Source organism: Mirounga leonina, unplaced genomic scaffold (assembly GCF_011800145.1).
Source record: "Mirounga leonina isolate KUSES-001 unplaced genomic scaffold, KU_Mleo_1.0 Mir_54, whole genome shotgun sequence".
NCBI classification, from domain to species: domain Eukaryota; kingdom Metazoa; phylum Chordata; class Mammalia; order Carnivora; family Phocidae; genus Mirounga; species Mirounga leonina.
In genome coordinates, this window is record NW_023270812.1 from 240336 (window position 1) to 266022 (window position 25687).

The 25687-nt window shown below is 42.6% G+C and overlaps 3 protein-coding genes across 3 annotated transcripts in view; 2 read left to right on the top strand and 1 right to left on the bottom strand.

Annotated features, from left to right (window-relative positions):
* LOC118001784 (T-lymphoma invasion and metastasis-inducing protein 2-like) overlaps nt 1–4914 on the top strand; it is a 114274-nt gene extending 109360 nt beyond the window's left edge. Inside the window, exons 23-26 of the mRNA XM_034991930.1 lie at nt 433–538; nt 1639–1726; nt 2095–2249; nt 3786–4914. Coding sequence (XP_034847821.1) covers nt 433–538; nt 1639–1726; nt 2095–2249; nt 3786–4405 — 969 coding nt within the window. The 3' untranslated portion in view covers nt 4406–4914. The remainder of the gene's footprint in view (nt 1–432; nt 539–1638; nt 1727–2094; nt 2250–3785) is intronic.
* The window catches only part of LOC118001782 (mitochondrial dimethyladenosine transferase 1-like), a 67207-nt gene continuing 46432 nt past the window's right edge, over nt 4913–25687 (bottom strand). The window contains exons 6-7 of the mRNA XM_034991928.1: nt 8438–8565; nt 4913–5311 (exon numbers count right to left, since the gene is read on the bottom strand). Of these exons, the coding sequence (XP_034847819.1) occupies nt 5068–5311; nt 8438–8565 (372 nt within the window). The 3' untranslated portion in view covers nt 4913–5067. The remainder of the gene's footprint in view (nt 5312–8437; nt 8566–25687) is intronic.
* Nucleotides 22542–23344, top strand: LOC118001783 (claudin-20). The gene has a single exon (XM_034991929.1). It carries the CDS (start codon nt 22646–22648, stop codon nt 23303–23305), a length of 660 nt encoding a protein of 219 aa, XP_034847820.1. The 5' UTR covers nt 22542–22645; the 3' UTR covers nt 23306–23344.

Below are 25687 nucleotides of genomic sequence, written 5' to 3' on the forward strand. Positions count from 1 at the left end.
CGTGCTGGGGCCTACACACAAAATCAGCTTCCATATCCCTGAAAATGGCCCATGTTTGCTCCATACACGTAAGAGACCACGTAACTTTGGTTTGTTTTCAAACGACTTTTTCCTTAGTTCAAAAAAAAAAAGAAGAAAAAGCTTAGCTGTGGATACCATAAGCCATCAGAGTTATTACTGTTTAGAGGTAATGAGGACACAGAAGGCTTGGTTGTCATTCTTGCTTGGTGTCTAGCAGTCTGTGCTCCCCAGACCACGGCTCTGCCCCAACGCCCCCTTCCCAGCCCCGAGATCTCTGAGAACTGGGACCACTCACACAGATGCAAGGAGCCTCGCACACAGGGAAAACTTCCAAGTTTCCGTTCCCTGCACATCTCCTCTCTGGGTGAGAGCTTGCTCTAACACTTTTCTTGGGGGGCTTTCCTGTTACAGCCCTCAAATTCCCGGCCTGCACACGGCTCTGCCGACTTGGACCCATTTAAATTTCGCTGGTTGATCCCCATATCCGCACTTCAAGTCAGACTGGGAAATACAGCAGGTAATTGTTTCGTGTGGTATGATGCCAGGAAAAAGCATTTTTTTTTTTTTTAAAGGTTTTATATATTTGTCAGAGCACAAGCAGGGGGAGTGGCAGGCAGAGGGAAAGCAGAGGGAGAAGTGGGCTCCCTGCCCAGGAAGGAGCCTGATTCGGGGCTCAGTCCCAGGACCCTGAGATCGTGACCCGAGCCGAAGGCAGACACTTAACTGAGCCACCCAGGCGTCCCCAGGAAAAAGCATTTTAATGGGACTTATTTGCATTGTGGAATGAAAAACTAGGAAAGAACCTTCAGAATAATTTCTGAATTTTATTTTACAGGCAAAGAAAATAAGGACAAAAGAGGTTGTTTTGATTTTTTTTTTTACAGACTTTTAGAGAAAGTAAACGCCAAATTTGCCTTTTCTTTGTCAAATACCTCTCTTCATTGTTTCCTTATTTTCACTATCAATGGTTTTCAACATTTTTCCTGCCTAGTATCCTTGATACCCTAAAATACGTTAAAAAAAAGGACCGCAAACTTAAATTTAAAAATTGATATATCAGAAAATTCCTTAAGATTAAGCAGTATTATATGTGATATTAGAAAAACCAACTTTTCCACCTTGGAAAATGTTCAGAGGTCCTTCTAGAATAACCATGTTCTGATGACAGTGCCTCCGGTGACAGGAAGGACCAATAGTCTAAGGCATGCAGTGATGTTCTGGGTCCCTGTTCAGTTTTGTTTTGAAGTGCTTACATTTCCTAAAAGGGGACTGACTTTGGGCTGGCCTGTTTTACCTCAAGTACCTGAGCACATCCTACTGTTCCTTCCCAAGAATACAATGAATGGAATGGGGTTGACAAACAGGATCCATTTAACCTCTTTCCTGGAGAGATGGGATCCAGGGCTAGGGAAGAAAGCACACTGAGGTGGATGGAAAACTACCAGGAAGTGTAAAAAGTAACTAAAAAGTATTTAACTTTTGATAACTATTTGTGAAAGTCATACATAGAATGAGGCACAGAAGAAAATGATGAGACTCAGGACAGGAAATATTTGACGTGAGTTTCGAACTTCACATCTTTGGCGAAGTTGTAGACCCTTGTTTCCTTTTATACAGGGACAGAAAATAATTCCGTCTGGGAACTGATCCATACGAAGTCGGAAATAGAAGGACGGCCGGAAACCATCTTCCAGCTGTGCTGCAGGTATTACGGACTTCCAAAAATTAAAATCAATGGGAAAAAGACAGAATTGTGCTCTCTTAAAAATGGGAGTTTATTTTTAGTGCTCTCCTGCATTTTGATGACTTCAGGATCGCACCCAGCCTCCCCCAAATGGCAGCTGTGTCTGTAGCAGAATCCATTGATTAAGTATGTATCCAAACCTTAGCGCTCAAAGGCCCTTCAAAAATGGTCACTTCTCCTTTTGTAAGTGGAGACCAAGGTACACAGAAGCTTGGTGACTCATGGTCAGTCTGTCCTGAGAGCAGTAATACGACACTTAAGGACCAGGGGACGTGGACACGAAGCACGAGGACACTCGACATGACGGTTTTCTCTTCTCCCCTCACCAGTGACAATGAGAGCAAAACCAGCATCGTCAAGGTGATTCGATCTATTCTGAGGGAGAACTTCAGGCGTCACATCAAGTGTGAATTACCCCTGGAGAAGACCTGTAAGGATCGCCCGGTACCCCTTAAGAACCGAGTTCCTGTTTCAGCCAAGTTAGGTGAGAGTTTTGCTGGCCTTGTGTTTATTCAGGAAAACACAAGCTTCTCTGTACGGACATATGTTTTCGTAATACAGCAGTGAGTCATCACTTTGTAAAGTACCAGGGGGAGCTCTGTAAGCTCTGAACCAGACACCCGAGTACACGGAGTGGTGTGAAGGTGGTGGCAATTTTATTTCCTTTTAAGAAACTTAAGGGGCACCTGGGTGGCTCAGTTGGGTAAGTGTCTGTCTTTCGCTCAGGTCATGATCCCGGGGCCCTGGGATTGAGCCCCGCGTCGGGCTCCCTGCTCTACGGGGAGCCTGCTGCTCCCTTGCCCTCAGCTGCTCCCCCTACTTGTGCTCTCTCCCTCTCTCAAATACATAAATAAAATCTTAAAAAAAAAAAAAAGAAACTTAAAATGCCTCTTGCTCCCAAACCTTGTATAAACTATAACCACTCCCAATCCCAAGTCCTCATTTTACCACCAGCTGACATAGTCTCTTTACTATCTTATCTCTTTCTTCCATTGAGATGTGCAGGAGTCACATAGTCTCTTAGCTTAGCTTGGCTCACTGCAGGACTCCCAGTGCTCCGAACAGCTCAGGCTTCTAGAAAGCCAATACTTGAATTAAAATCAAGAAACCCTACATTCACACCCAGTCAATTAAGTCAGCAAGGAAACACTCCAGATCATGCTTTTCTTAAACTTTCTGCAAAACTTCAGTTAAAGTTTTAAATTTTCTGCTTTTAAAATTTCAGTTTAAACCCTCTCTCTCTATTATTTTGTTAATATCTTTGGTCTTGTTTCTTTTCTTCATTGGTCACAGTGTGACCTCCTCTTCAAATTCACTGTATATTTTTTATTTTTTTCCTCTATTGCCAAAATAAGCTATAGCCATCAAAACTATGCTATTACGGTCTATGGAAACATCACAGCTGAGAGCTCCCCTTTTCTCTTCAACCCAAGAGAAAAGAATTAAACACAGATTATTCCTATTAAATCTCTGAAAGTTGGCTAGAAATTCCAGCAGAGACCATTCTCATGAGTGATGAAGGGCATTTTTCTACTTTTAATGGAGCAGCAAGGGAAATAAGGTGAAAAGGCAGGTGTAGAAATATGGTATAATCTTGGCTGTCCAGTTTCAAAGTACTTTAGTGAAAGAAAGGGACCTAGATTTTATTAGTAGCTAACTTTTTCATTTATCCATTGGCAAAATAAGAATCCTAGCCTTCGTAATAGTTTATAGCTTGTTGTTCTGTCTAAACAATCGAGCTCTGGTAATAGGTCATCTAGCAATGCCCAATCCTCCAACATAAAATTTCAAATAAACGTAAGTAAAAAGTTTCCACACTTGGTAGTATCTGCATGTTTTGGGTGTATGTGTGTCTTTTCTTTTTTCTTTTTTTGCCCAAGCCCCAGGATAGTTGGTAACAGAAGTGAGATGATGTTAAGTCATTAAGATGTTACATCTTATAACGTACTTGATTGCAGAAATGACGCATTGTGGAGTCTGTTTCTCGATCACGAGGGGAAACGCACTTTTCTCATTGCAGCGTCCTCCAGGTCCTTGAAAGTCCTCAAGAATTCCTCCAGCAGCGAGTGGCCCGGCGAGCCCGGCGAGGCCGGCAAGGGCAGCTCCCTGGACTCGGACGAGTGCAGCCTGAGCAGTAGCACCCAGAGCAGCGGCTGCGCCCCAGGCGGGAGCAGGCAGGAGTCCCTGCAACAGCCCCGGCCAGGCCTGGCTGATCTGTCAGACAGTCTCATCAAGGAGAGTGACATTCTGAGCGACGACGAGGACGACTACCATCAGACTCTCAGACGGGGCAGCCCTACCAAAGACATTGAAATTCAGTTCCAGAGGCTGAGAATCTCCGACGGCCCCGATGCAAAGCCAGCTGAACAGCAGCCTGGCACGGAGGGCCGGCCCAGAGGGGAGCAGCCCAAGCTGGTGCGGGGGCACTTCTGCGCCATTAAGCGGAAAGCGAACAGCACCAAGCGGGACAGGGGAACTTTGCTGAAGGCACAGATTCGCCATCAGTCCCTTGACAGTCAGTCTGAAAATGCCAACCTTGATCTCAGTTCTGTTCTCCAGCGAGAGTTCAGTGTCCAGAGTTTAACCTCGGTGGTCAGCGAGGAGTGTTTTTATGAAACCGAGAACCACGGGAAGTTGTAGTGCCGTTTCAATCCAGATGCGGGCTCGACGGCTCGTTTTACTTTGAAACTCGTGGTCAAGTGGAAATGGCAGAAAAACTATTCATTATTGGGTTTTGTGCGGCGTACATTTTCTCCACAAAATAGTTGTAAAGATCTAAGTTATTTTAATTTATTGTAGATCAGAAAACTAGATTGAACTGATCAGAATCTGTAAATTACTTAGTTTATAGCCCTTTTGAGCAGGTATCAAAATGACTTAGGATCCTTAAAAATGCAATCTATTTTAATTTATGTGGAAAAAGTAAGGTGGGGGAGTTGTGATTAATAGGTCATTGTTTTTTTTTCCAATCCTCTGGGCATTTTCTTTGAGCTGTTAGTTTTTGCTTTATTTAAAGCATATTTATTTTAATCTGGGTGAGGGGCACAATGTGCAGATCTTTCATTTTTGTAAGGTTGTTAACAGATGCCGTTTATACTGAATATGTCATATCTATGCAGTATATATATTAAAAGAAAGCTTGTACTGTATCTTATTTGATTATATTTATTTTCTCACCAAGCTGTACAGTAAAAGGGAAATAAGTCACATATGGTAATCGTATTTTTATTGTCCTTCTGTAGAAGACAAAAAGTACACATCTGAGCCGCTTAACATTGTGGAAAGCAACATTCGATACGCTCTTAGAGTCTGTCTCTCTCCTTGTCGTCCTCTTTTTCCTGAGTTTTGCTTTTATTTTGTTTGAGTTCTTCTCTGAAATTATAAGCAAAGAGGTGTGGGTCTTCATCACACATTTTTCGGTATACATCACACAGGCTCTTAAAATGTGAAACAGAGAGCTGGCTGGGCCTAAGGGTAGGGTCCACGTCTGCCAACTCTAACAGTTTTCCAGTGCTTTCCACGCGCTGAACTTCAGGGAATAACATTCTGAGGAGAGAAAATAATCCAAATTTTACTTAAGGAATTCCTTAAATCATGATGCTTCCTTCTACTCTCATTTGAAAATGACATCGAGAGGGAGTGGAGGCTGCGGCTGGAGTGTCCTCGGGGCCCCAAGCCAATGGAGAGGGATCTTGATCGTGCCACTAGGCAACAGGTACAAAGGACCACTGAAGGAAGAGCTCATCTGACCTGTGAGGTGTGCCCACAAGGGAAAATACCTGCCAAAGCTCAATCAATACAAGTACCTTTAAGGTAAGTTTAAAGAAACATCCATTCAGTTGTATTCTATAGAAATGTTTGATTTGCCTCATTTTAATATGAAACTTGTCTTACTTCTTGATTCTCTTAGCTTTTGTGACTGTTCACCCCCAAGGAATGACCGTTGCAAAGTTCGAAACCAGGTGATGTGAAAATGCAAACAGTTCCCTTTTTTTAGATTTACCTTGCGGCATCTTTACAACTGATTTGAAGTATGTATTTTAAATTTCATCTAACCTAACAGATCACGGTTTTAAAATGAGTAACAAAACTGACTGACTGAAACGCTGCAAAGCTACACCTGGATTTTATTTCTTTTCTCAATAGTTGGGGACTCTGCGGAGCCTAGAGGTCATGGCCAATGGAAATGGGAGTTTTTCTTACAGGCTGCTGGTCCTCTCAGTAAGGGAATGCATGTTCCCTATGGTGTCGGGTGAGCTGTGATCTTGGAGTTCAGCTTCACAGCAAGGGGGGGGACCGATGTGTGGGTGCATGTGACAGAAGGACACCAACAGGTCAAAGCGGGCACACTCTTTGGGGTCCCTCTCTGCACAAAAGACGGTGTATAGGAGATGAAGGGGCCCATCACTTAGGTTGGAAATGCCGGGGCCAGCTCTGAGGCCCATTCCAGGATTTCCAAAAGTAGAATGTACTTTTTGTGATCCACCCCCCCCCCCCCATGAATCAGGGCCATCATGTACAGCTGTACAAGTCACACCCTGCGTGCAGGGTGAGTGTGAGCTGAAATCCAGTTTGGGTTCTAGTCGTCAAACAAACAGCACACCTCCTGGCTGGGGCTTGCCGCCTACCGGGGGTGGTAACGTAATGCCATCATTCTAACTGGCACCAAGACAGCTGGTGGCATCCGTCACTACTCCGCTCAAGTCTCTGCTCAAGAAGTAGTAACTGGTGAAGTATAAATCCTGGCCTAATTAGAGCCAACAAATGGCAAGACAAGGATTTAACATCAGTCCGCTCAAATCCTCAAGAATGAATTTTGCGGGCTGCAGAGGTTTCAGGATGCAGCTGCCCAGCTGTACCTGAACTAATTTCATGTGCTAAGAAGACACTTCATAGAACCAGAGCAAGAGCGAAGAGATGGGGCTTTATATAAAGGGGAGGTGGGATGAGAAAATGAGAAATGCGTGCCTATGGAGCTGGGCGCCTTTAAACAGCTAAAGTTTGGCCATATTAGATGGCAGCCTTTTAAAAAAACATATCACGCACATAGCTTCCTGCCTAAGTACTTGGGCCTATTTAAACATTTTCTTGGCTGCCAATGGATAGAAAATATCACTGTGGTCATTTCAGGGCCTCGGGAGGCGCTCGGACCCTAAAGCATCATGTTCTGTCTGGGTTTCCTGACGGTGGCCATGTGTGTGCACAGAGCAGGAAGCAGAACAGACCGAAGGAGCTCCCCATTACATAAAAGCATGCTTGTATGAAGACCTCGTGACGTCTCTTTGGCCGTTCCAACATTATACCTGCTTCCTAGTTCTAAGTGTGTCCTTAAAAGTGATATAGCAAGTTGGTGGGAAGAAGAGCATTAAAAAAACTCAGTATCGGGCACCTGGGTGGCTCAGTTGGTTATGTGGCTGCCTTCGGCTCGGGTCATGATCTCAGGGGTCCTGGAATCGAGCCCCATGTTGGGGGCTCCCTGCTCAGCGGGGAGCCTGCTCCTCCCTCTGCCCCTCCTCCCTGCTTGTGCTCTCTCCCAAAAACAAAAACAAAAAACAAAACACCCCACTCACTGTGATAATGTATTATTTGGCCTTTGTCCCAGGTTCCTGACACAGAGTTTCTAAATCCTTTAAAATTTCCTGATAAGGGATAATAGCATTTTTTGTTATGCCTAATAAAACTCCTTTTCAACCATACCTGAATTTGTGCTAATGAGATGACTCTGGGTGGGTCCCTAAATAGCTTTAGGATGGGGACAGCTGTCAAAGGAACTAACCCTGTGATTAGAGGGTTGAACTCTGTCTCACCTCCAGGTCTCTAGGAAGAAGCGAGGGCCTGGAGACTGAGCTCAATCACCAGTGGCCAATGATGTAATCGACTGCCTAATGGACCGTCCATAGAGACCCTTAAATGATGGGTTCAGAGGGCTTCCAGGCTGGTGAAGACAGTGAGGTGCCGGGAGGGTGAGGAGCCCTGAGAGGGCACAGAAGCTCTGTGTACCCCTTGGCTCTCATACTACCTTGCCCTACGTCTCTTCCATTTGGCTGTTCCTGAGTTACATCCTTTATAATTTGATAAATCAAAGTGTTTCCCTGAGTTCCATAAGCCATTCTAGCGAATTAGTGACCTGAAGTGGCAGGGCGTAGGGTAGAGGGAGTGTCACAGAAATCCCCATTTCAGTGGTGACCTGGGACTTGTGACTAGTGTCTTAAGTGGGAGCAGTCTTGTGGCCCCTGAAGCCTGAACCTGTGGGCTCTATGCCACTCCAGGTAGTTAATGTCAGACTTGGATGAAAATGTAAGACACAGTTGGTGCCTAAAGAACTGGGGGACTTGCTGGTGTTGGAAAAAACACCACACGTGGGGTCAGAAGTGCTGAGCGTAAAAACGGTTCATATGGTCTGCTCTGAGAACTCAGGGTCATTATCAACTGCACAACTGTCAGTTTTTAGCTCGTACCGGTGCTAAAACAAAACCTGCTGGTAGCCTCTAAGCTTAATGCAGAGCTTTGCCCTTTCCTCTGGGCCAGGCAAGGTTTGTTCACCTCAGGATTTGAATGAAGAGTGACACTGACAGTTAGCTTGAAGAATCCTAAAAACAAGGTTCTTAATCTTTAAAAGTGCTTAAGGATTTTAGAAAGCATGCCAGTGAAAGGCAGAGAAAGCATTCTTACCCAAGCCCTCGATAGCAGTATTTCCTCCGGAACTGAAATGCGTTCTGAACGACCTTCTCCACCAGCTTGAAGGGCTGCTCGATCCTGGGCTGCACCAGGGGGGTGAAGTGCACCACGCCCACGTCCACCTTCATCGTGAGCAAACATACATCATTTTGTGGCATGGTAGAATATGATTAAACAATTCGTCTTTGTCAAACACAGGTGGACGGGTTGTTGACCGCATGGTTCTCATAAACCCTTACGTGGACTCCGGCTTCATCTTCCACAGGCAGGTAAGCTGTTGCACTTGGCTTTGAGCTGACTCAGAGCCATCCCGTGCGTCTGCTCTGTAATGACATCCACTAGACCTGTGCTTGATGATCACTTAATTTTAAAATGTAGTTTTACAATGGCCTTTAAGATCAATCCAAATCATCATTAAAGTCAGGAGGCAGCTAACAGATAGCTTTAGAGTATTTTATTTAGCTTTGGAAAGTGTAAAAAAAATAAACTGCAGCAGCAGTTCTGGCTATAAGCTGGGCTTCCAAACACAGAAGAGAAGGCAGATGGCCCCCCAGGGACCACTAAGTGCTAAACTCCCCAGAAGGGGAATCAATTAGGACACGATTTGCTTTGGGCATAGACACTGATTAACCAGCTGGACCGCATTCATGACTGTCATCTGCACGACCACATCACTTTCTGGGAGCAACGTGAAATGCCCCCGGAGGCCCAGGCAGGATCAACTAGGAAGTGGAACCCCCCCCAAATGTCACTGAGTGGTGAACTAGCACTAGCAGTTGAGATTCTTTAATTATCAGAAAATAAAACTTTTCAGGCATATCTGTTAGGAGATTTATACCCTGTCTCTATATTCAAAATAACAAAGGAATAGTATGGAAAGTAAAGACAAAGGGAGAAACAGAGTCAAAGCAGTTATCATGCACAAAAATGCCTGACAGAGACCACGGCCTAACAAATGCGAAGTCTGTTCGTAATTTACAAAAGCCTTGGTCTCTAAGGAATTGTTAAATTTGCTACTTAGAACATCACACGGACTCTACAAAGGCTAAGAAAGTACAGCAGTTGATGAAGTTGGGGTCGTACCACTGCTTCTCAGAAGGAATTCATTCCATTTTTTAAATTCCACGGGGGTTATCTTGTTCTCTTGGAAGGCCTTGCTTCTAAAAATCCCTTGTGGCTACAAAACTTAAAATCAGTCTGTCATACCTGAGAATGGCAGTGTTTTCAGTTTCTTGATCTTAAGATGGAGGAAAAGTACTTGTATATGAGGTGTGGACAAGGAAAGAAAATGAAGACGGGCCCATCATCAGGGGGCCTGGACAGGCTTTTGGAGTAGCCAGTGGTGGTTCTCCTGCTGCCATGACGTACCCTTTCCTCGAACAATCACTGATCCTGTCCCGACTGTTTCAGATTAGCTACGGTGCCCCTACGGAATAACTAGAAGAGGTCCACGGTAGGCACGCAGAGGACGGCCTAGGCAGTAGAGTGAAAACCTCCAGCAGAGAGGCCCTTCCGCACCAACTCCCCTAAATATCCATCAGCCTTCAGGCTACTTTGGTGGGACAGGAGTTACTCCACTTCAGAGAGTGACTACCTGTAATGTTAAATGTTCTCATTAAATTTTAATAGTTTTTCAAATTGGGTTCTATGCGCTGCTTAATCAGTTTCTCCAAGTTTGGTAACAAGTACTTCTATAGGAAACGAAGCGCTTGGTTAAAAGGCCAGGACTTTCTGTAGACCGGCACAAACCACCACCAGGGTCCAGGGGTCTGGGAGAGGTTTGTGATCAAGAGAGCAGAGAGAGGCACTGAGGAGGATAAGGACTGTGGAGGGGGCCTCGGGGTTTAGGTGGAGTGAACAGGAGCACTACAGTAAACAGGGAAGAAAAGACGGCTTCATTTGAAAGCATTTCTGTGGCCGGAAAAAGAGCTAATCTGTGTGGAGGGCGCTGGAAGAAGCTGCCCCAGATACACTATCATGACTTTAATGTCAAAGACTCTGCTCACAAACTCTGAAACACCCTCCCCACCTTTCCTCCTATTGATATGGAACAGAGAAGTGAACCCAGCTGTCCAGGAAGGTTCCAGGCCTCGCCCTGCCCCATCACTCTACACCTCACCATCTGGCATCCCATCCCGGTCCCCCACTCTGCCGCCCTCCAGGACTCAACTCCTCCACCCTTCTCTGCCAATTCTTCCCCAGTCCAGTCAGTTTGGATGGTTTTTCTTCACAGGTACCAGCTGTGATCCAACAGCCTGCCATTCCCCAGGGAAATGAATCTTTCAGCAAAACAGGAGATACAGTTTGAGCCCTAGGCCAACCCCAGCCCGTGAAATACTATAAAAACTCTATATAAGGCACAAATACAGGTTCAGATACATTCTCCTTCCAGTACAGAAACTGCCACTGCCAGCTTCTTTGGATTTTAAAATTTGGCCTCCTCTTTATTTGCCTGATTTTATTCCTTTGAGATAAGGTTGGTGTTTGCAAAAACAGGAAATGTCTCACATTGGCTTTAGATAAAGTTTTTTAAGCCCTGTACCAATATAGCAGCACCCTATGTTAACTGCAGCAGCCTTCTAAAGTTTGAATGTAATTTTGTTACCCAGTTAAGTCGGCTAACAGTATATCCCAGCTACAAGAAAATACCCACTCATCATCCAATACAGTTCCTACTTAGAGGAGGACCCTGAGGAACTCAGTGTGAAAACGGCTATTCCAGCAATGTGTCCTGCTTCTCTGGGAAACCTCCCGTACTCTTCTCTACTCCTGCCCCCAAAAGCACTTTTCAGAATTACTCTGAATGATGGAGCCCATTTTTCTCTAGAGATACAGGAAAGCTGCTCGGTAACTAGGGTAACAGATACAGAAATGCTTTTTACTTATAATTGAATGCTTATTTAAAAATTGCAACCATTATTCTTCCTTCCCTGAATTTTAACTCTATTAAAGGATTTCCTTACAAAAAAAGAAATCAGTACATAGGCACTAGATACATTTAAAAATTCTATTTTAATGTTGTCAGTCCCTTTCTAAATTCAGTCTATTGGTATACCAAAATGACCTACTAAAACTTCAAATTAAAGGATTTATAGCGAATTTAAATATTTGCCTCTCAAATCCACTCTAATATCAATGCTGTACCAAGCTGAGATTATGTTTCTCAACATTAGCAGCCGTGGCTACAAAAGGCTGCAGGCAGCAGTTTCATTTTCCAGGCCAGCATGTCTAGGGCATGACTGGTTATGAGCTCAGAGCTGCACTTTAGACTTATAAGAGACCTGGGATAAGAAGCTATTAAATCTCTAGCCTTAGATACTGCCAACTCAGATCTCGAGTCACCATGAGGATAGAGAATGCTGAAGAATGGGCAGTCTGTTCCTGACGGAGAATCATCATATGCCAAAGAGCTAACTTACCACGCCCATGAAAAGACACAGGCACGACAGGAGCCATTAGCTAAGAAAGGGTCTTCGACCCTTCCCCTGGCATTCAAGACCGTGGAAGGAAAAATCATTAAGAAGCTATCGTTTATAATTAGCTGAACTAGAACCATAACCGGGAGAGGACAGAAGGTCGAGAAAGAAGGTCAACAGGGAATAATCAATAAGCCTTCAGGAGCAAGAAGAGAAGGATTTTCATAGTTCAAGGTGGCACTGTCTCCGACAGACTCGTGTAGATGGGAATGGGAAGGGTGTGGCTGGATCTGAGGTGCCCGGCACCACCTGAGGTTTGGGGGAGTCACATTCAGCGTCAGGTGAAATGACAGATCGAGGTGAGCACCCTGGGAGATGCTTGGGTCCTGCACCCACCAGAGTCTGACTCTTCAGGTGCCTACACTGAGCTAGTGTCAGCCTCCAGGTACAACTGCCCTGGATACGAGTAACAGAGCGGGAAGTCACTAACGCCTGGGATACTCTACGTGTTTTGTAGAAAAACATTCACAAATACGAATGTACATCAGATTTCCTATAACTGGTTTATTCTGCAATTTTTGTCCCAAGCCCAATTTAAGGACAGAATTTCAGTTTTAAAACCTTAAAATGCAAACACTTTAACAGCATCCCAGATGTTCTAAACCAAAGTATTCAACGAGGGCTGACACACTGTTCGTACCTACACATCTTTCTTTAAAGTTTAGAATTTGTATTTTCTATAGCAAAATTAATTTCTACAGAAGTTCAGCCCCACCTTTCTTCCCTCCTATAGATTTCTGAATGGTTTTTCTCTCTTTCCTCCTCAGAATCGCAACACAGTCACAGCATTTCCCCTCAGCATAAGTATGTAAGAGAACAGAGAATGGCAGTGAGCTGAGAGCACGATGAGGAATAAGCCTGAGAGAGGCCCACGTGAGGGGAGCAGATGGAGAAAGTATTTTACAGGGTAAGTTATGCACGTAATTGTATGCATGTAGGTAAATGTATGCATGAATGAGTGTAAATTCATGCATGTTATTAGTAATAACAGCAGCAAGATGAGTCAGGGTCTCTTGGTCCCAAGTTAGGGAAACCATTTCAAGGAGGTGAATGCTTAATTCTAAACGAAGCACAAGAGGGACAAGAACTATCAAACATCACATTAGGGTTCTCAGTTGTATTTAACCTGGAGCTCCCGGTGAGCCTTGGGGGAAAACACCCTTCTAAAACCACGACCTTCGCCATCGACCACGCCTTTGGTGTTGGTGAACGGCAGCACCTGGAGGCGTCCGCCCCTGCTGCGGCCACAGGTGGTAGCACCCCGGGCAATCACGAGGCCCGGCCTCCGCCCCGGCAGGCCCAGGGAGGCTCCAGCACCTCGGAGCCACGGAGACGTCGAAGCTAGGCAGACTCACAAGGCACTCCAGTAAATACTGCTGCTACGGAAAACGGTAAAAGACTCACAAATGAACATGGAGGCAAGTACATTAATTCGTAAGGAGCCAGGACCGCCAAAGAGGCTAGGCGCGAACTCGAGCTGCCTTGTCAGTGCCTCCCTCTCCGAGGAAACCACCGCTTCGATTAGAAGACCGAAGACCGTGCAGCGCCACGGACGGGAGCAGCTGTACACAGACTGGTGGTCGTAATGGTCACGGCACCAGCCCGAGGGCCTGACTCCTCACCGGCACAAGCACAGCTGGACTCTCCTCAACCACGTGCTGTAAGCACCCAGACCAGTGCTCCTTCGGCTGAGGTACTTGTTCTTTAAACGTACTCATGCTGTCCTGCTCCTCTGGCTTCTCACTTGAAAGACATTCTGTCTTTTTAAAGGTGGATTCTGTAGCCCCTGGATCTCATCCTCTACGTGCTTATTTTACTATTTAACTCATGGAGGTCTGGGGGCACCTCAGAGTCTTCCTATGTATCACCAGAGTTATAAAAATAAATAAGAAACATGAATAAAACCAATGCGAGCTTTATAATTTGGCAAGATCACAAAGTCCTCATGAACTCACCCAGTGCCCTAGAGTGTGGGCTGGGGCTGAGATGCAGGAGACCTAGCTGGGTAGGAGAGAGAGAGACAGGGAAGAAAGGCAAAGAGGAACAAGGGAAGAGGAGGGTCAGGCCCAAACTAGGCATCCTTAGCCCAGCATCTTGGATACTGCCACTAAATGAGGATGTTTTAAAAAAAGTGTTCTGGGGCGCCTGGGTGGCTCAGTCGTTAAGTGTCTGCCTTCGGCTCAGGTCATGATCCCAGAGTCCTGGGATCGAGCCCCGCATCGGGCTCCCTGCTCGGTGGGAAGCCTGCTTCTCCCTCTCCCGCTCCCCCTGCTTGTGTTCCCTCTCTCACTGTGTCTCTCTGTCAAATAAATAAATAAAATCTTTAAAAAAATAAAAAATAAAAAATAAAAAAAGTGTTCTGCTCTTCAAAATAATGTGCAAAGAGGGTGCAACGGTAAGGCCCAACAAATACCTTTTTATACTACCCGTGAGACTAAAATAATTAGATTGATCTGCAAATGTCACCACAAAATCCAAAGATAGTCTTAACATTCCAAAATAATGTGAGGAAGACAGAAAACGAGTCCCCAATAACAGATAATAAACGAATGTAAGTGCAACTTGTATAGTTTCCCCTTATCCACAGTTTGCTTTCTGTGCTCCCAGTTACCCGCGGTCAACCATAGTCTGGAGGCAAATGATCTTCCTTCTAGTCCAGCGTCAGAAGGTCCCCAGTTGCCTAATGCTGTGTCACTGTGCCTACGTCCCTCCCCTCCCGTCACCTCCTCTCCCATCATCATCATGAGTGAATACAGTACAATAAGATATTTTGAGACCACACATAACTTTTATTACAGTATAACTGTGGTAAGTGTTCTACTTTATCATTAGTTATTATTCATCTTTTACTGTGCCTGATTCATAAATTAAACTTTAGGTATGTATACATAGAAAAAAACATGGGATATATAGGGCTCGGTCCTATCTGCAGTTTTAGGCATCCACTGGGGGTCTCAGAACATACCACTTGTGGATAAGGGTGGTGGGGGGTGGGGAGTACTCTGCAGAAACATACCAGATTTGATAAAAATCAACAGAATTAGGATGGCCTCTCAGAACATTCATCTTCATTTTTTTTTTTTTTCCAGAGAGAGAGAATGTGAACACGCATGCACAGGGGAGAGACACAAGGAGACGTAGAGAGAATCTTAAGCAGGCTCCATGCCCAGCATGAAGCCCAACACGGGGCTCGATCTCACGACCCTGAGATCATGACCTGAGCTGAAACCAAGAGTTGGACACAACCAAGTGAGCCACCCAGGCATCCCCATCATCTTCATTTTTAACAAAGTCCTCACTACAACCAACTAATCTGTAAGCTACCAATTATAAAAGTTAAAGTCTTCAGGCTAGCCTAAAGCATTATTTTAAAACTAAAATGACCATAAAGATGGAGAAAAATAATGAACTGATCATGCTCATAGCTGATACTATTAATTTTCTAAGACTGGGTCAGAAGAGAACATTATTTAAGATTAAGTCAATCACTTTAAATTTGTGGAACCAGAATAGGTAACTACTTTAACCTTCCTCTGCACATTCATTATTATTATTATTTTTAAAGATTTTATATACTTATTTGACAGAAAGAGAGCATAAAAGCAAGGGCAGCAGCAGAGGAAAGGGAGAAGCAGACTCCCCGCTGAGAGGGAGCCCGATGTGGGGCTCGATCCTGGGACTCTGGGATCATGATCTGAGCCAAAGGCTTAACCAACTAAGCTACCCAGGCGCCCCTCCATGTTCATTATTTTTTTTAAGGCTAAACAGAAAGCAAGTAAGAGAAGACATGGTTTTTTAAAAATCAGAACCTCAGCTTTCCACTGGAATTAAGTGGGCAGCATTTTAAACATACAGTGAGTGGGCATCATCCCAGACCAATGACATAAGAGCCATGGGGCTGGGGCCTGAGCCTCGGGCTTCTTGAAAGCCAGATGATGTTCATGTGTGGGCAGGGGTGAGGAACTCGTATCTGGTGAACAAGCTCATACAAAAGTATGTATTCTTGGGATTTCTAAAATTTTCAGTTAAATTATTAGGTCTTCCAGAGAAAAGAGAAAAGGTTGTCTGAGTTTCAGATTATCATTACTCAGAAAAACACACTAAAGAAATTACATGTAGTTTTTTCTTTAAAATAGCTACATGAAAACATGTTAAAGAAAATAGATGGACTGCTGAGTCACTGGCCAGCTACTCTGCAGAGTCAGTCACGGACTTGGCATGAGAAGTGTTTTTATGTAAAGCCACGGAGATGTCAGGGTTATGTTTTTTGCACAGTTATCCAGACTACCACAGAAAGAAATGACTCGTTATAATAAGACCTAGAAATACATTCTTTTCAGGGTACCTGGATGGCTCAGTTGGTTAAGTGTCTGACTCTTGATGTCAGCTCAGGTCATGATCTCAGGGTCATGAGACTGGGTCCTGCATTGGGCTCCGCACCCAGCATGGAGCCTGATTAAGATTCTCTTTCCCTCTCCTTCTGTCCTTCCCTGCCTTGCTTATGTTCTCTATCTAAAGAAAAGAAAAAGAAAAAAAGAAGTACATTCTTTTCTAAGTAGAGGCAGGGAAGTGCTAGGAGTGTATAAGGACTTCAAAAATCACAATATCCTGGGCCTGAATCCCATTCCTGCTACTATTTTCACAACCTTAGTCAAGTCACTTTACTTCCCTGGAGCTCAGTTTCTCATGTGTAAGATGAGGATCCCTATTATTTCGCAGGCTTGTCTTGGGAATCAAGTAGCACAGTGCCTCCAACAGCACCCAGCATACAGGAAGCAGTTTTATCAACATAGATATTATTATTAGGCCAAAATGACAAAACTGAAGTTACAAAATGACTTAAAATTGTAGTCTCTTTAGAAAGAACAAAATTATACTTTTAATCATACAAAGTTAATGTATAGTTTAGTGTTATATGCTCAAAATCAGTTTCTGGGCTCATTCCACAAGTACCTGTTGTACCCCTATTATGTGCCAGGCACCATTCCTGGCACCGGAGACTCAGCAACGCACAAGTCACACACGAGTCCTTGCCCTCGTGAGTTCCTCAGCCAGGGAGTCAGCAGCAATGGGGCTCAGAGGTGGCAGGATTCTTCATCTATTTTGAGGTTTAGAAACAAAATGATTTGGATGTCAGGTATGGAATCAAGGATGTTTTTAAGATCTGGGACCTACCTGCCAAATCAAAGGAGGAGTTTGCCATGCATGGACATGGGGAAAATGAGAAGTGGTGCGGGGAAGGTCAGGAGTTCGCCTTGTCCAGGACGGCTCTGCCATGTCTATCAGTGACGCGGCACTGGCCACTGGCCACGGTACTCAGGTGTGCAGGGGAGAGGGCCAGGGAAGAGGCAGAAACTAAGGTAAAGGTAAGATTTATCTACAAAAGTCTCTGGACTTAAAAGATTTAATTCTCTTTAAGGTCCACAGTGGAAGCAGATGAGGTCAATATAGTTCGATTTCTCTAGCAACCTCTACTCTTCCATCTCCTTTTTTAATACAAGAAATTCTACCTTGATTAAAGGTCTGTAATTTATGAAAGTTATTTGCATTTTGAAGTCTGCTTTTCTAAAAGAAGCAGTTAATATTTTATTGGATAAGTGTTCACATCAAGTTAGAATGATCAAAAATGTTTTGAAAATAGAAATAAGGCCTCCTTATCCTGGAGGCCAGAGTTGGGAGCAGGCTGTCCCCTCCACCTGCCATCAGGAAGCCTCAGCACAGGTGAATCTGTACTAACCGTGGCAGAGAGCAAAGCAAGGCGAGGCACTAAAGGGATCTGGCAGGTTTCTTCTGCGATAGCAGAAATAATAATGCTGTTACTGTTAGTGCCTGAAATTCAACTCTACTTCGTCCAGGATTTACACAAAGAATTGTTTAAATACTTCCATGAAATAGAAGTTTATATACTAAAATTACAACACTATGGCTAAAAAATCCACAGGCATTAGATTTCTAAGAGAAAAAATACACTGCTAAATGCCAGACTTAGAAAACAAGGCAACAAAAACAAAAAAAATCTAGAAAAATCCAGATAATTGAAATGTGTATTTTATTCACTGCTTTTTATTTTTATTTTATTTTATTTTTTTATTTTTTTTAAAGATTTTATTTATTTATTTGACAGAGAGAGACACAGTGAGAGCAGGATCACAAGCAGGGGGAGAGGGAGAGGGAGAAACAGGCTTCCCGCGGAGCGGGGAGCCCTATGAGGGGCTCGATCCCAGGACCCTGGGATCATGACCTGAGCCGAAGGCAGACGCTTAACAACTGAGCCACCCAGGCGCCCCTATTCACTGCTTTTTAAAGAAATGGCTGACATCTAATATGGCTATCAACATTTGGGAAAAAAAATCAATTATAAAATTATCTTCTTTCTCTGTAGTGGCTATGAATTTATAGCTTATAGAATTAAAATTAGTGAAGAAAAATAAAATGCAAACCCAAAATAGATGGACATGAAATATATCTGTATCATTATTCATGGTACTAGGACCTCAATATTTGATTTCCCTGTTTCACTTAATATGCTCCCTCACATCATTTTGGTATAATTTCTTCACATTATCTAGAAGTTCTAATTTGTTAAGTTATACTTCAGAAACCTTTCTCAGTGGAAGGAATAACAGAAGAAATTTCAGGATACCCCCCCCCCCCAAATACTTGTAGGTTTACTGGTCAGAGTCTAGTCAACAGTTGTTGCTGAGTTTTCTTTTTTCTTTTATTTAGAAAAATGTATGTATATTTTATTTATTTATCTTAAAGATTTTATTTCTTTATTTGACAGAGAGAGACAGCAAGAGAGGGAACACAAGCAAGGGGAGTGAGAGAGGGAGACGCAAACTCCCCGCTGAGCAGGGAGCCCTATGAGGGGCTTGATCCCAGGACCCTGGGATCATGACCTGAGCTGAAGGCAGATGCTTAACGACTGAGCCACCCACACACCCCTAAAAAAAATATATATATTTTAAAAACTGTCTTTTGAATGTGTTTTTTGAAAGTTACTGATTTTGTGACTCTTGATTTCAAGGAAGTCACAAGCACTGGAATAAAGATAGTCTCAACTATCATTTGAAAGCACAATCTAGTTAAAAATATTTCAGACCACATTCTTTAATTGGGGACATAAAATAATAAATGAAATCTTCCAACACAGATAAAAATTCAAAAATAAATTATAACTGTGGACTAAAACATAATATTAAAGGAAAAGAAAGCCTTTTTGTGAGCACCCAAATAATTCCTCCTCTGTATACAGTGACACAAAAGCATTTTCAGCTTTCAGGTTTCAACAAATCCTGTTGTAACAACAACTCCCTCCCTTCCCCGCCTCTCCTTTCTTAATTCTCCCACAGCTCAAAAAATGAGATGGAGAACCTGGTATTTATCTTCTAGCACCATCAGCAGTTTCTACCTCAGATTTCCATGTTGCTCTTTAGTTGCAAGTTAACTTGCTGGAGCTTTGTCACTAATACCCAGAAGCTGTGAGATGAGCCTCATGTGTGTGGCTTCTCCTCGTCATACAGCTTCACTGGAAGACAACGGACAAAGGGGAATTAAGACATTGAAGGCTACTGACAAAAGGTATGGAAAATGAGAAGCTTCAATAATGCTCAGAAACAGACCTTTAAGTATCATGTAGCTTGAATTATAAGTTGTAAATCTGTTTTTTAAATATTAGGTTTGTTATAAATAAATCTTGTCTGGAAAACTGACTTTACATTTTAATGAAATCCACTCCAGATTTTCTGTTGGCAAATAGTTGATAAAATTAACATTTGTGGGTTCTGTTCTGTATGCAGTGTGTTCTGGAACCATGAGAGACTTCTCTATTTAGAACTAAGTTTTTACCTGCGACCCCATTGCTTCTGCTTACTTTTACAGCATTTCACCACCATCACCACCACCACCACCACCACCAGTGAAACAACATGCTTTTATTCTGTACCAGACAGAAATTTGAGAGAACAGGCCACAAACTGTATCAGACTTGTGGCTGGAGAAGGGGGGAAAAAAAAAAAAAGACTTCATAGCAATATAGTAGCTAAGATGCCAGTATATTTTTACAAAGGAACAGAATAGTGACCTTCATTGTAGAGAACAAATTCTTTCTGCATAAGTTCTCTGTGTAGAAGAAAGCATTTAAAATCCAATATTCAACAGTAAGCGAGCGCTATGCTAACTGAATGCAATGTCATATTGTTTACGCTGATTTTGGCTGTCCGTAATTTATCACTGCCAGTACTTGTTAATTAAGATGAACAAGCTGTCTGCAAGCCTGAATTACACTGAATTTATAAAATGTATTGGTTAATGGGAAGAAAAAGGTTATAATTGGGAAGCTGAGCACAGACTGATCAACACATAAAGGTTACTCAACCAAAGTAAAAATAAAGAGAGAAATGAGATGCTCTTAGAGAATGGTAACAGCAATCTCGACTTTGAGGAAACCCTAAGCTGAAAATGGTCTGGGAAGGCAGTAATTTAGCGAACTGGCTGGAGTCTGAAATGTTAAAACCCAAACCTGAAAACAGCTATTATGAAACTATAAACATGTTTCATTTTCTTCTAGAATCTTTAACTTCTGTTCTATTTTGGTCTCAGATATGAAAAGAAATTTGGAAAACAGAAAGAAATGAGCTGTATGGTTCCACACAAAGCCTAAGTACTCTTATGTGTATATAAGTCTGATACTTAGGAATTTAAAATTTCAGGAAAATACTCCCCTAAAATTGTCACATTTTAACACTGTGAACAAAAATAGAACAAAGGAATTTAGACAGCCCAGGATTTAACTTCTTAGAGAATCAGCATTCTAACTATGTTAAGTATAGACTCTTAATACAGGCATGGATTAGTATTACTTCAGATATTTTACAGAAGCCAGCCATCAACCTCCTTGGGCAAGTCTGTGAGGCTAAGCCATGTGTCCTACTAACGCCGTCTCAAGTGGTGTTTTTCTTAGTGGGACAGGGAGTGAACGAAGTTGACAGTTAATGGTGCTTTCTGCCTCCAGATGCAGCATTTTTCTCTGCTCCCGGGGAGCACATGGAGAGGCTCTCACCAGGATGTACTGGGGGTAAAGGTGGGGAGAGGTGGGGAGAGCAGGACACTGCTGCTGAGACCTGTGTGGCACAGAGTGATTTACCACCTCTATGTCCTTCCTAATTGGAAAAAATGATGATGCACAAAGTTATATCTACAGTTTCCTTCAGCTCTAAGATTCTATGAAAATAAATTAGCTCAATGAAAGAAGAGAAAAATTTCAAATGGCATTAAGTATCAATTGTCACATGACATAAAACAAATAAACATACTAGTAACAGTGTCAGTTATAATTTGTGGAGTACTTCCTATGTGTTAGATATTGTTCTAAGCCCTTAAAATGCATTTAACTCTTTGATATATATACAATAATCCTCCCCATTTTCCAGAAGAGGATACTAAGGCACAAAGAGGTTCTGGAAAGCTAAGAGTTGACCCCAGTGTTTTGGATTCAGAGCCCATACTGCCTTTTGTGAAATACATACGAATCATGGTAGAGCCACGGTGTCTTAATACATCATTCAAAAATTAGTGCAGAAACAAAAAAGCTGTTATTGCTGTATTTCAGAAACCACTGTGTTTCTTTCAAGGCAGAGACTACTGCCAGATTAAAGCACAGCCAAGCCACAAATTCAGGGCAATCTTTTCTCTCTTCTTAAAAAAAGAAAAAAGGAAAGAAAAAAAAGAAAAAAATGTTAAATTATTTTTGGTATCCTTTCATATACAACTAATGATGTGGTTATTTCTGGCATGTACTTCCAAGATTCAGTGTCACTACTTCTGAATCCGTCTGAATAACCGGTTTTGCAGCAGACTGCTTCATTTGGGTCAGGGTAGGATTCTGGTCCCAACTAGACAGGATCTCACATTCTCATAAGCAAAAGACAGAGGCTTAATTGTTCTAGTTTTGAGTATCTTGTACCTGAAGTGAAACGAGTGTTAACCTAGATAAGGATTTTGCAAAAGTTCATTAACTGGAAATCAGGGATAATCATGCCTATGGCTTTACCTTCTTTCTACGAATTTCCTTTCCTCCTTAAACAATTCACTTGGGTCACATGTCTGGCACATGGTGAGTGCTTAAATTTTTTTTTTTTAATAAAATCATTTTTTGAATACTTAAAACTTCTCCACTATGTATTTATAAATCATTTTTAAGAAGTGGACTTAAACACTGTTTCTAACTAAAATACTCCATAGGTAATAAGGAAGAAAAGAAAGTTTTAAAAACCTCTAATGCTATTAAAATTCTTATTAGATCATCCAGCTGGAATCTGATAGGTCAAAATCTCCTAATAAGGCCCACTGCCCACATTATAGACAACTTCGGCAGAGTTTAAGTTTTAAAAAGAACAAGCGGACAGCTCTTTTCTCTATGCCATGCATCAGGCACCACCCATCCACATACACTCAGGAGAATCGCAGCCTCTGAGGGCCTGGTATGAGCTTTTCTCCTGGCCTACAGTGTCCTCTTCTACTGTGGGGTCTATTCAAATGTGTTCTTTGCTTCCACTGTACATGGATATGGAAGCCTTTTTGTTCATGCTTTCTTTGCATCCTGATTTGTCTTCTTTCCCTAGCCTTTGTTACTTGGTTCCCTGCTGCAGAGACAGAGCTACAGTCTTGATCAAGGGCCATCATCATCAAATACCGGGTAACGGTGGGCAAAGATAAAGGTGATGTCATGGCGTCAGCTGGGCTCCAGCTCCTTGCTTTCATCCTGGCCTTATCTGGAGTGTCCGGAGTGCTCACGGCCACTCTGCTGCCTAACTGGAAGGTGAATGTGGACTTGGGCTCCAACATCATAACGGCCATTGTGCAGCTGCAAGGGCTGTGGATGGACTGCACGTGGTACAGCACCGGGATGTTCAGCTGCACCCTGAAGTACTCCATTCTGTCCCTCCCCGTCCACGTGCAGGCTGCACGGGCCACCATGGTCCTGGCATGTGTCCTGTCTGCTTTGGGGATCTGCACTTCTACAGTAGGGATGAAATGCACTCGCTTAGGAGGGGACAGAGAAACAAAGAGTCACGCTTCTTTTGCCGGAGGAGTCTGTTTCATGTCTGCGGGGATCTCTGGTTTGATACCAACAGTGTGGTACACGAAGGAGATCATAGCAAACTTTCTGGATCTGACAGTTCCAGAAAGCAACAAACATGAACCCGGAGGAGCGGTCTATATTGGATTCATTTCGGCTGTACTGCTGTTTATCTCTGGCATGATTTTCTGCACTTCCTGCATTGAAAAGAATCCAGAAGCTTGGCTCTATCCACCCAAGCAGCAGCAAATCTCCACCACACAACCAGAGGGCAATTCAGCATACAACCTGAAAGATTACGTGTAAATAACTGTGTAATGAGTATGGAATTTTCAGGTGCCTGCTGTGACTTTTGTCTTTTTATTTTAGAGAAAAAATATAAATGAGGTCATTTAAAATGCCAACAAACTATTGTGTACAATTATATATCTGTTTTAAGATTATTTTTCCATTTCTATTTTCATGTTTTATCTAGAGGTTTATAATTGAGAGAGGTTCTGTTATATTAAGGCAATTAATTGATGGCTTTTTTTTTTCCCTTTTAAGATAAACTGTTGATATATCTTCTGGGTTGTTACTTAATTGGATTTTATAAAAGAACTAAATTGCCAAGTATACAAAGCACCTTTCTCTGGTGTTGATCTAGGGTATCATCTGCTTTTGCTGTCTGTCTGCAACACCACAGGGGCTTGCTTATGTTTTCAAGCCCCACTGTTTGAACCCAAGGGAAAGAAGACATGTCCACCTCTCTTCGATGCTGCCCAAACCAGCCTCCCCAAGTTCCTACCTACTATGACCTCCCTGCTTTTTTCATTTTAGAAACCTCTATGTACACATATGAGAGCCAACAATATGATATTCAAAGATTAGGTAGGCAGAACAAAAGAAAAGAAATTGGTAAATGCTACCACAGCAAAGCAAAACCAAACCAAACTAAATGCACACTGATACCTCTGGGACTTGAAAGCCTTAGGTACAAAATAAGTGAGAATAAAAACAGTTTGCTTTAGAGTGCTCAAGAAGTGCCATCTTTTGCAGCTAGCAAGAGGATGCTCCAGATTAAGTTCATTTATCCTACAACAACTCAGGTCCCTCCACTGCCCTCTCCTTTAACCTCTCATTGATTACTAGCTGGATGATGAAAGTTCCTTTTAAGTTGTCATTTTGTTCTCAAGTTTGATTCATGTTAAACATTGCTGTTCTCTTATAAATGAACTGCTTCAGTTAGTTAATAGAAAGACAAAGTATGTTTTTAAAAACCTAAGTTAAATTATGATATGTAATTCAAATATCTTAACAAGAAAATAAAAATTGATTTTCTAATATGTAAAGGGGACATTGCACATTGTTTCTAATAATTCACGTGATTTAAACTTAGTCATTGCGCACCATATAATGGTAAAGGGGGAAAAAGGACTATTTGTACATTAATAACTAGAAGTGGGAAGAATATCTTTTATGTGAGTACATATTTTTCATTTGTGCCTATAGAAGTAGAGACAAAAGTATTTTATACTTAGTTTACTCATTCTCTTCTGCAACAATGTCATTAGCTATTAATAGAATAGCTAAAATGAAAAGGTACTATTTCATATGGGAATTAGGAAAAGACTTACTTAAACAGAAGTTTAAATGATTGTTTAAAGTGTGGATTCCTGGGACACCTGGGTGGCTCAGTCAGTTAAGCGTCTGCCTTTGGCTCAGGTCATGATCCCAGGATCCTGGGATCGAGTCCTGCATCGGAATCCTTGCTCAGCAGGAAGTCTGCTTCTCCCTCTGCCTGCTGCTACCCCTGCTTGTGCTCTCTCTCTGACAAATAAATAAAATCTTAAAAAAAATGATCCCTTTAGGAATCAAAGTATTTTCTAAACAAATGTCATACTAAAAATAACTGATAAAAATATTTTTATGCGAATTAATGTGACAGGATTTCTTTGACACCTATATGGCTCTCTCATTTGGCTTAATGTGACTGGCTTTATTTGCAGCTTATGTATCCTATAGTCCTATACTAAAAGTTTAGTGTTCTATGAAAGTATATATATACTTCAAAAAATAATTTTTACTTAGCTCTGGAATATTTTCTTAAATAGACACAGGAATGTTTTGAATTCTAGAAAAGCAGCCATTTCATACAAATGGCCTAATTTTTTCCAGACTGGACACAGCAGTGATAACATGGTTTGGAATCCCTCCATCGTTGTAGGATTTCCCCCTGCTGCATTCCTCCTCCTGGAATCCTCCCACACTCACCCCTTGCCTGCCCAGGCTCGGACTCATCCTTCAGGGTTCACATGGGGCCTCCTTTGTGAACACATTCCTGACTCCCTGAAGAGGTTTGCTGCTTCCATCTCTGTACTCTCAGAGAATGCTCTATCACAAATTATTAGTTTACATGATTGCATTTCCAACTAGACTGGGAGACAAGTGTCTTTTTTACCTTTGTATTCTCAGTGGGGACTTGCAAAAGTGCTTACAGGGACATACCAGTCCTACTTCAGTCCTTCGTGTATGAACACTGACTGGCTTAAACCCTGGAAGGACTCTAGGTGGTAGGTACTATTCTTAGTACCAGGGGGAACTGACAGAGAAAAATACCATTACCTAACTTGCCCAAGGTCTTCAGCTAGTAAGTAGAGAGATGGCATTCAACCTGAGGGAACCTGGCTCTACAGTCAGAGCAGGTGG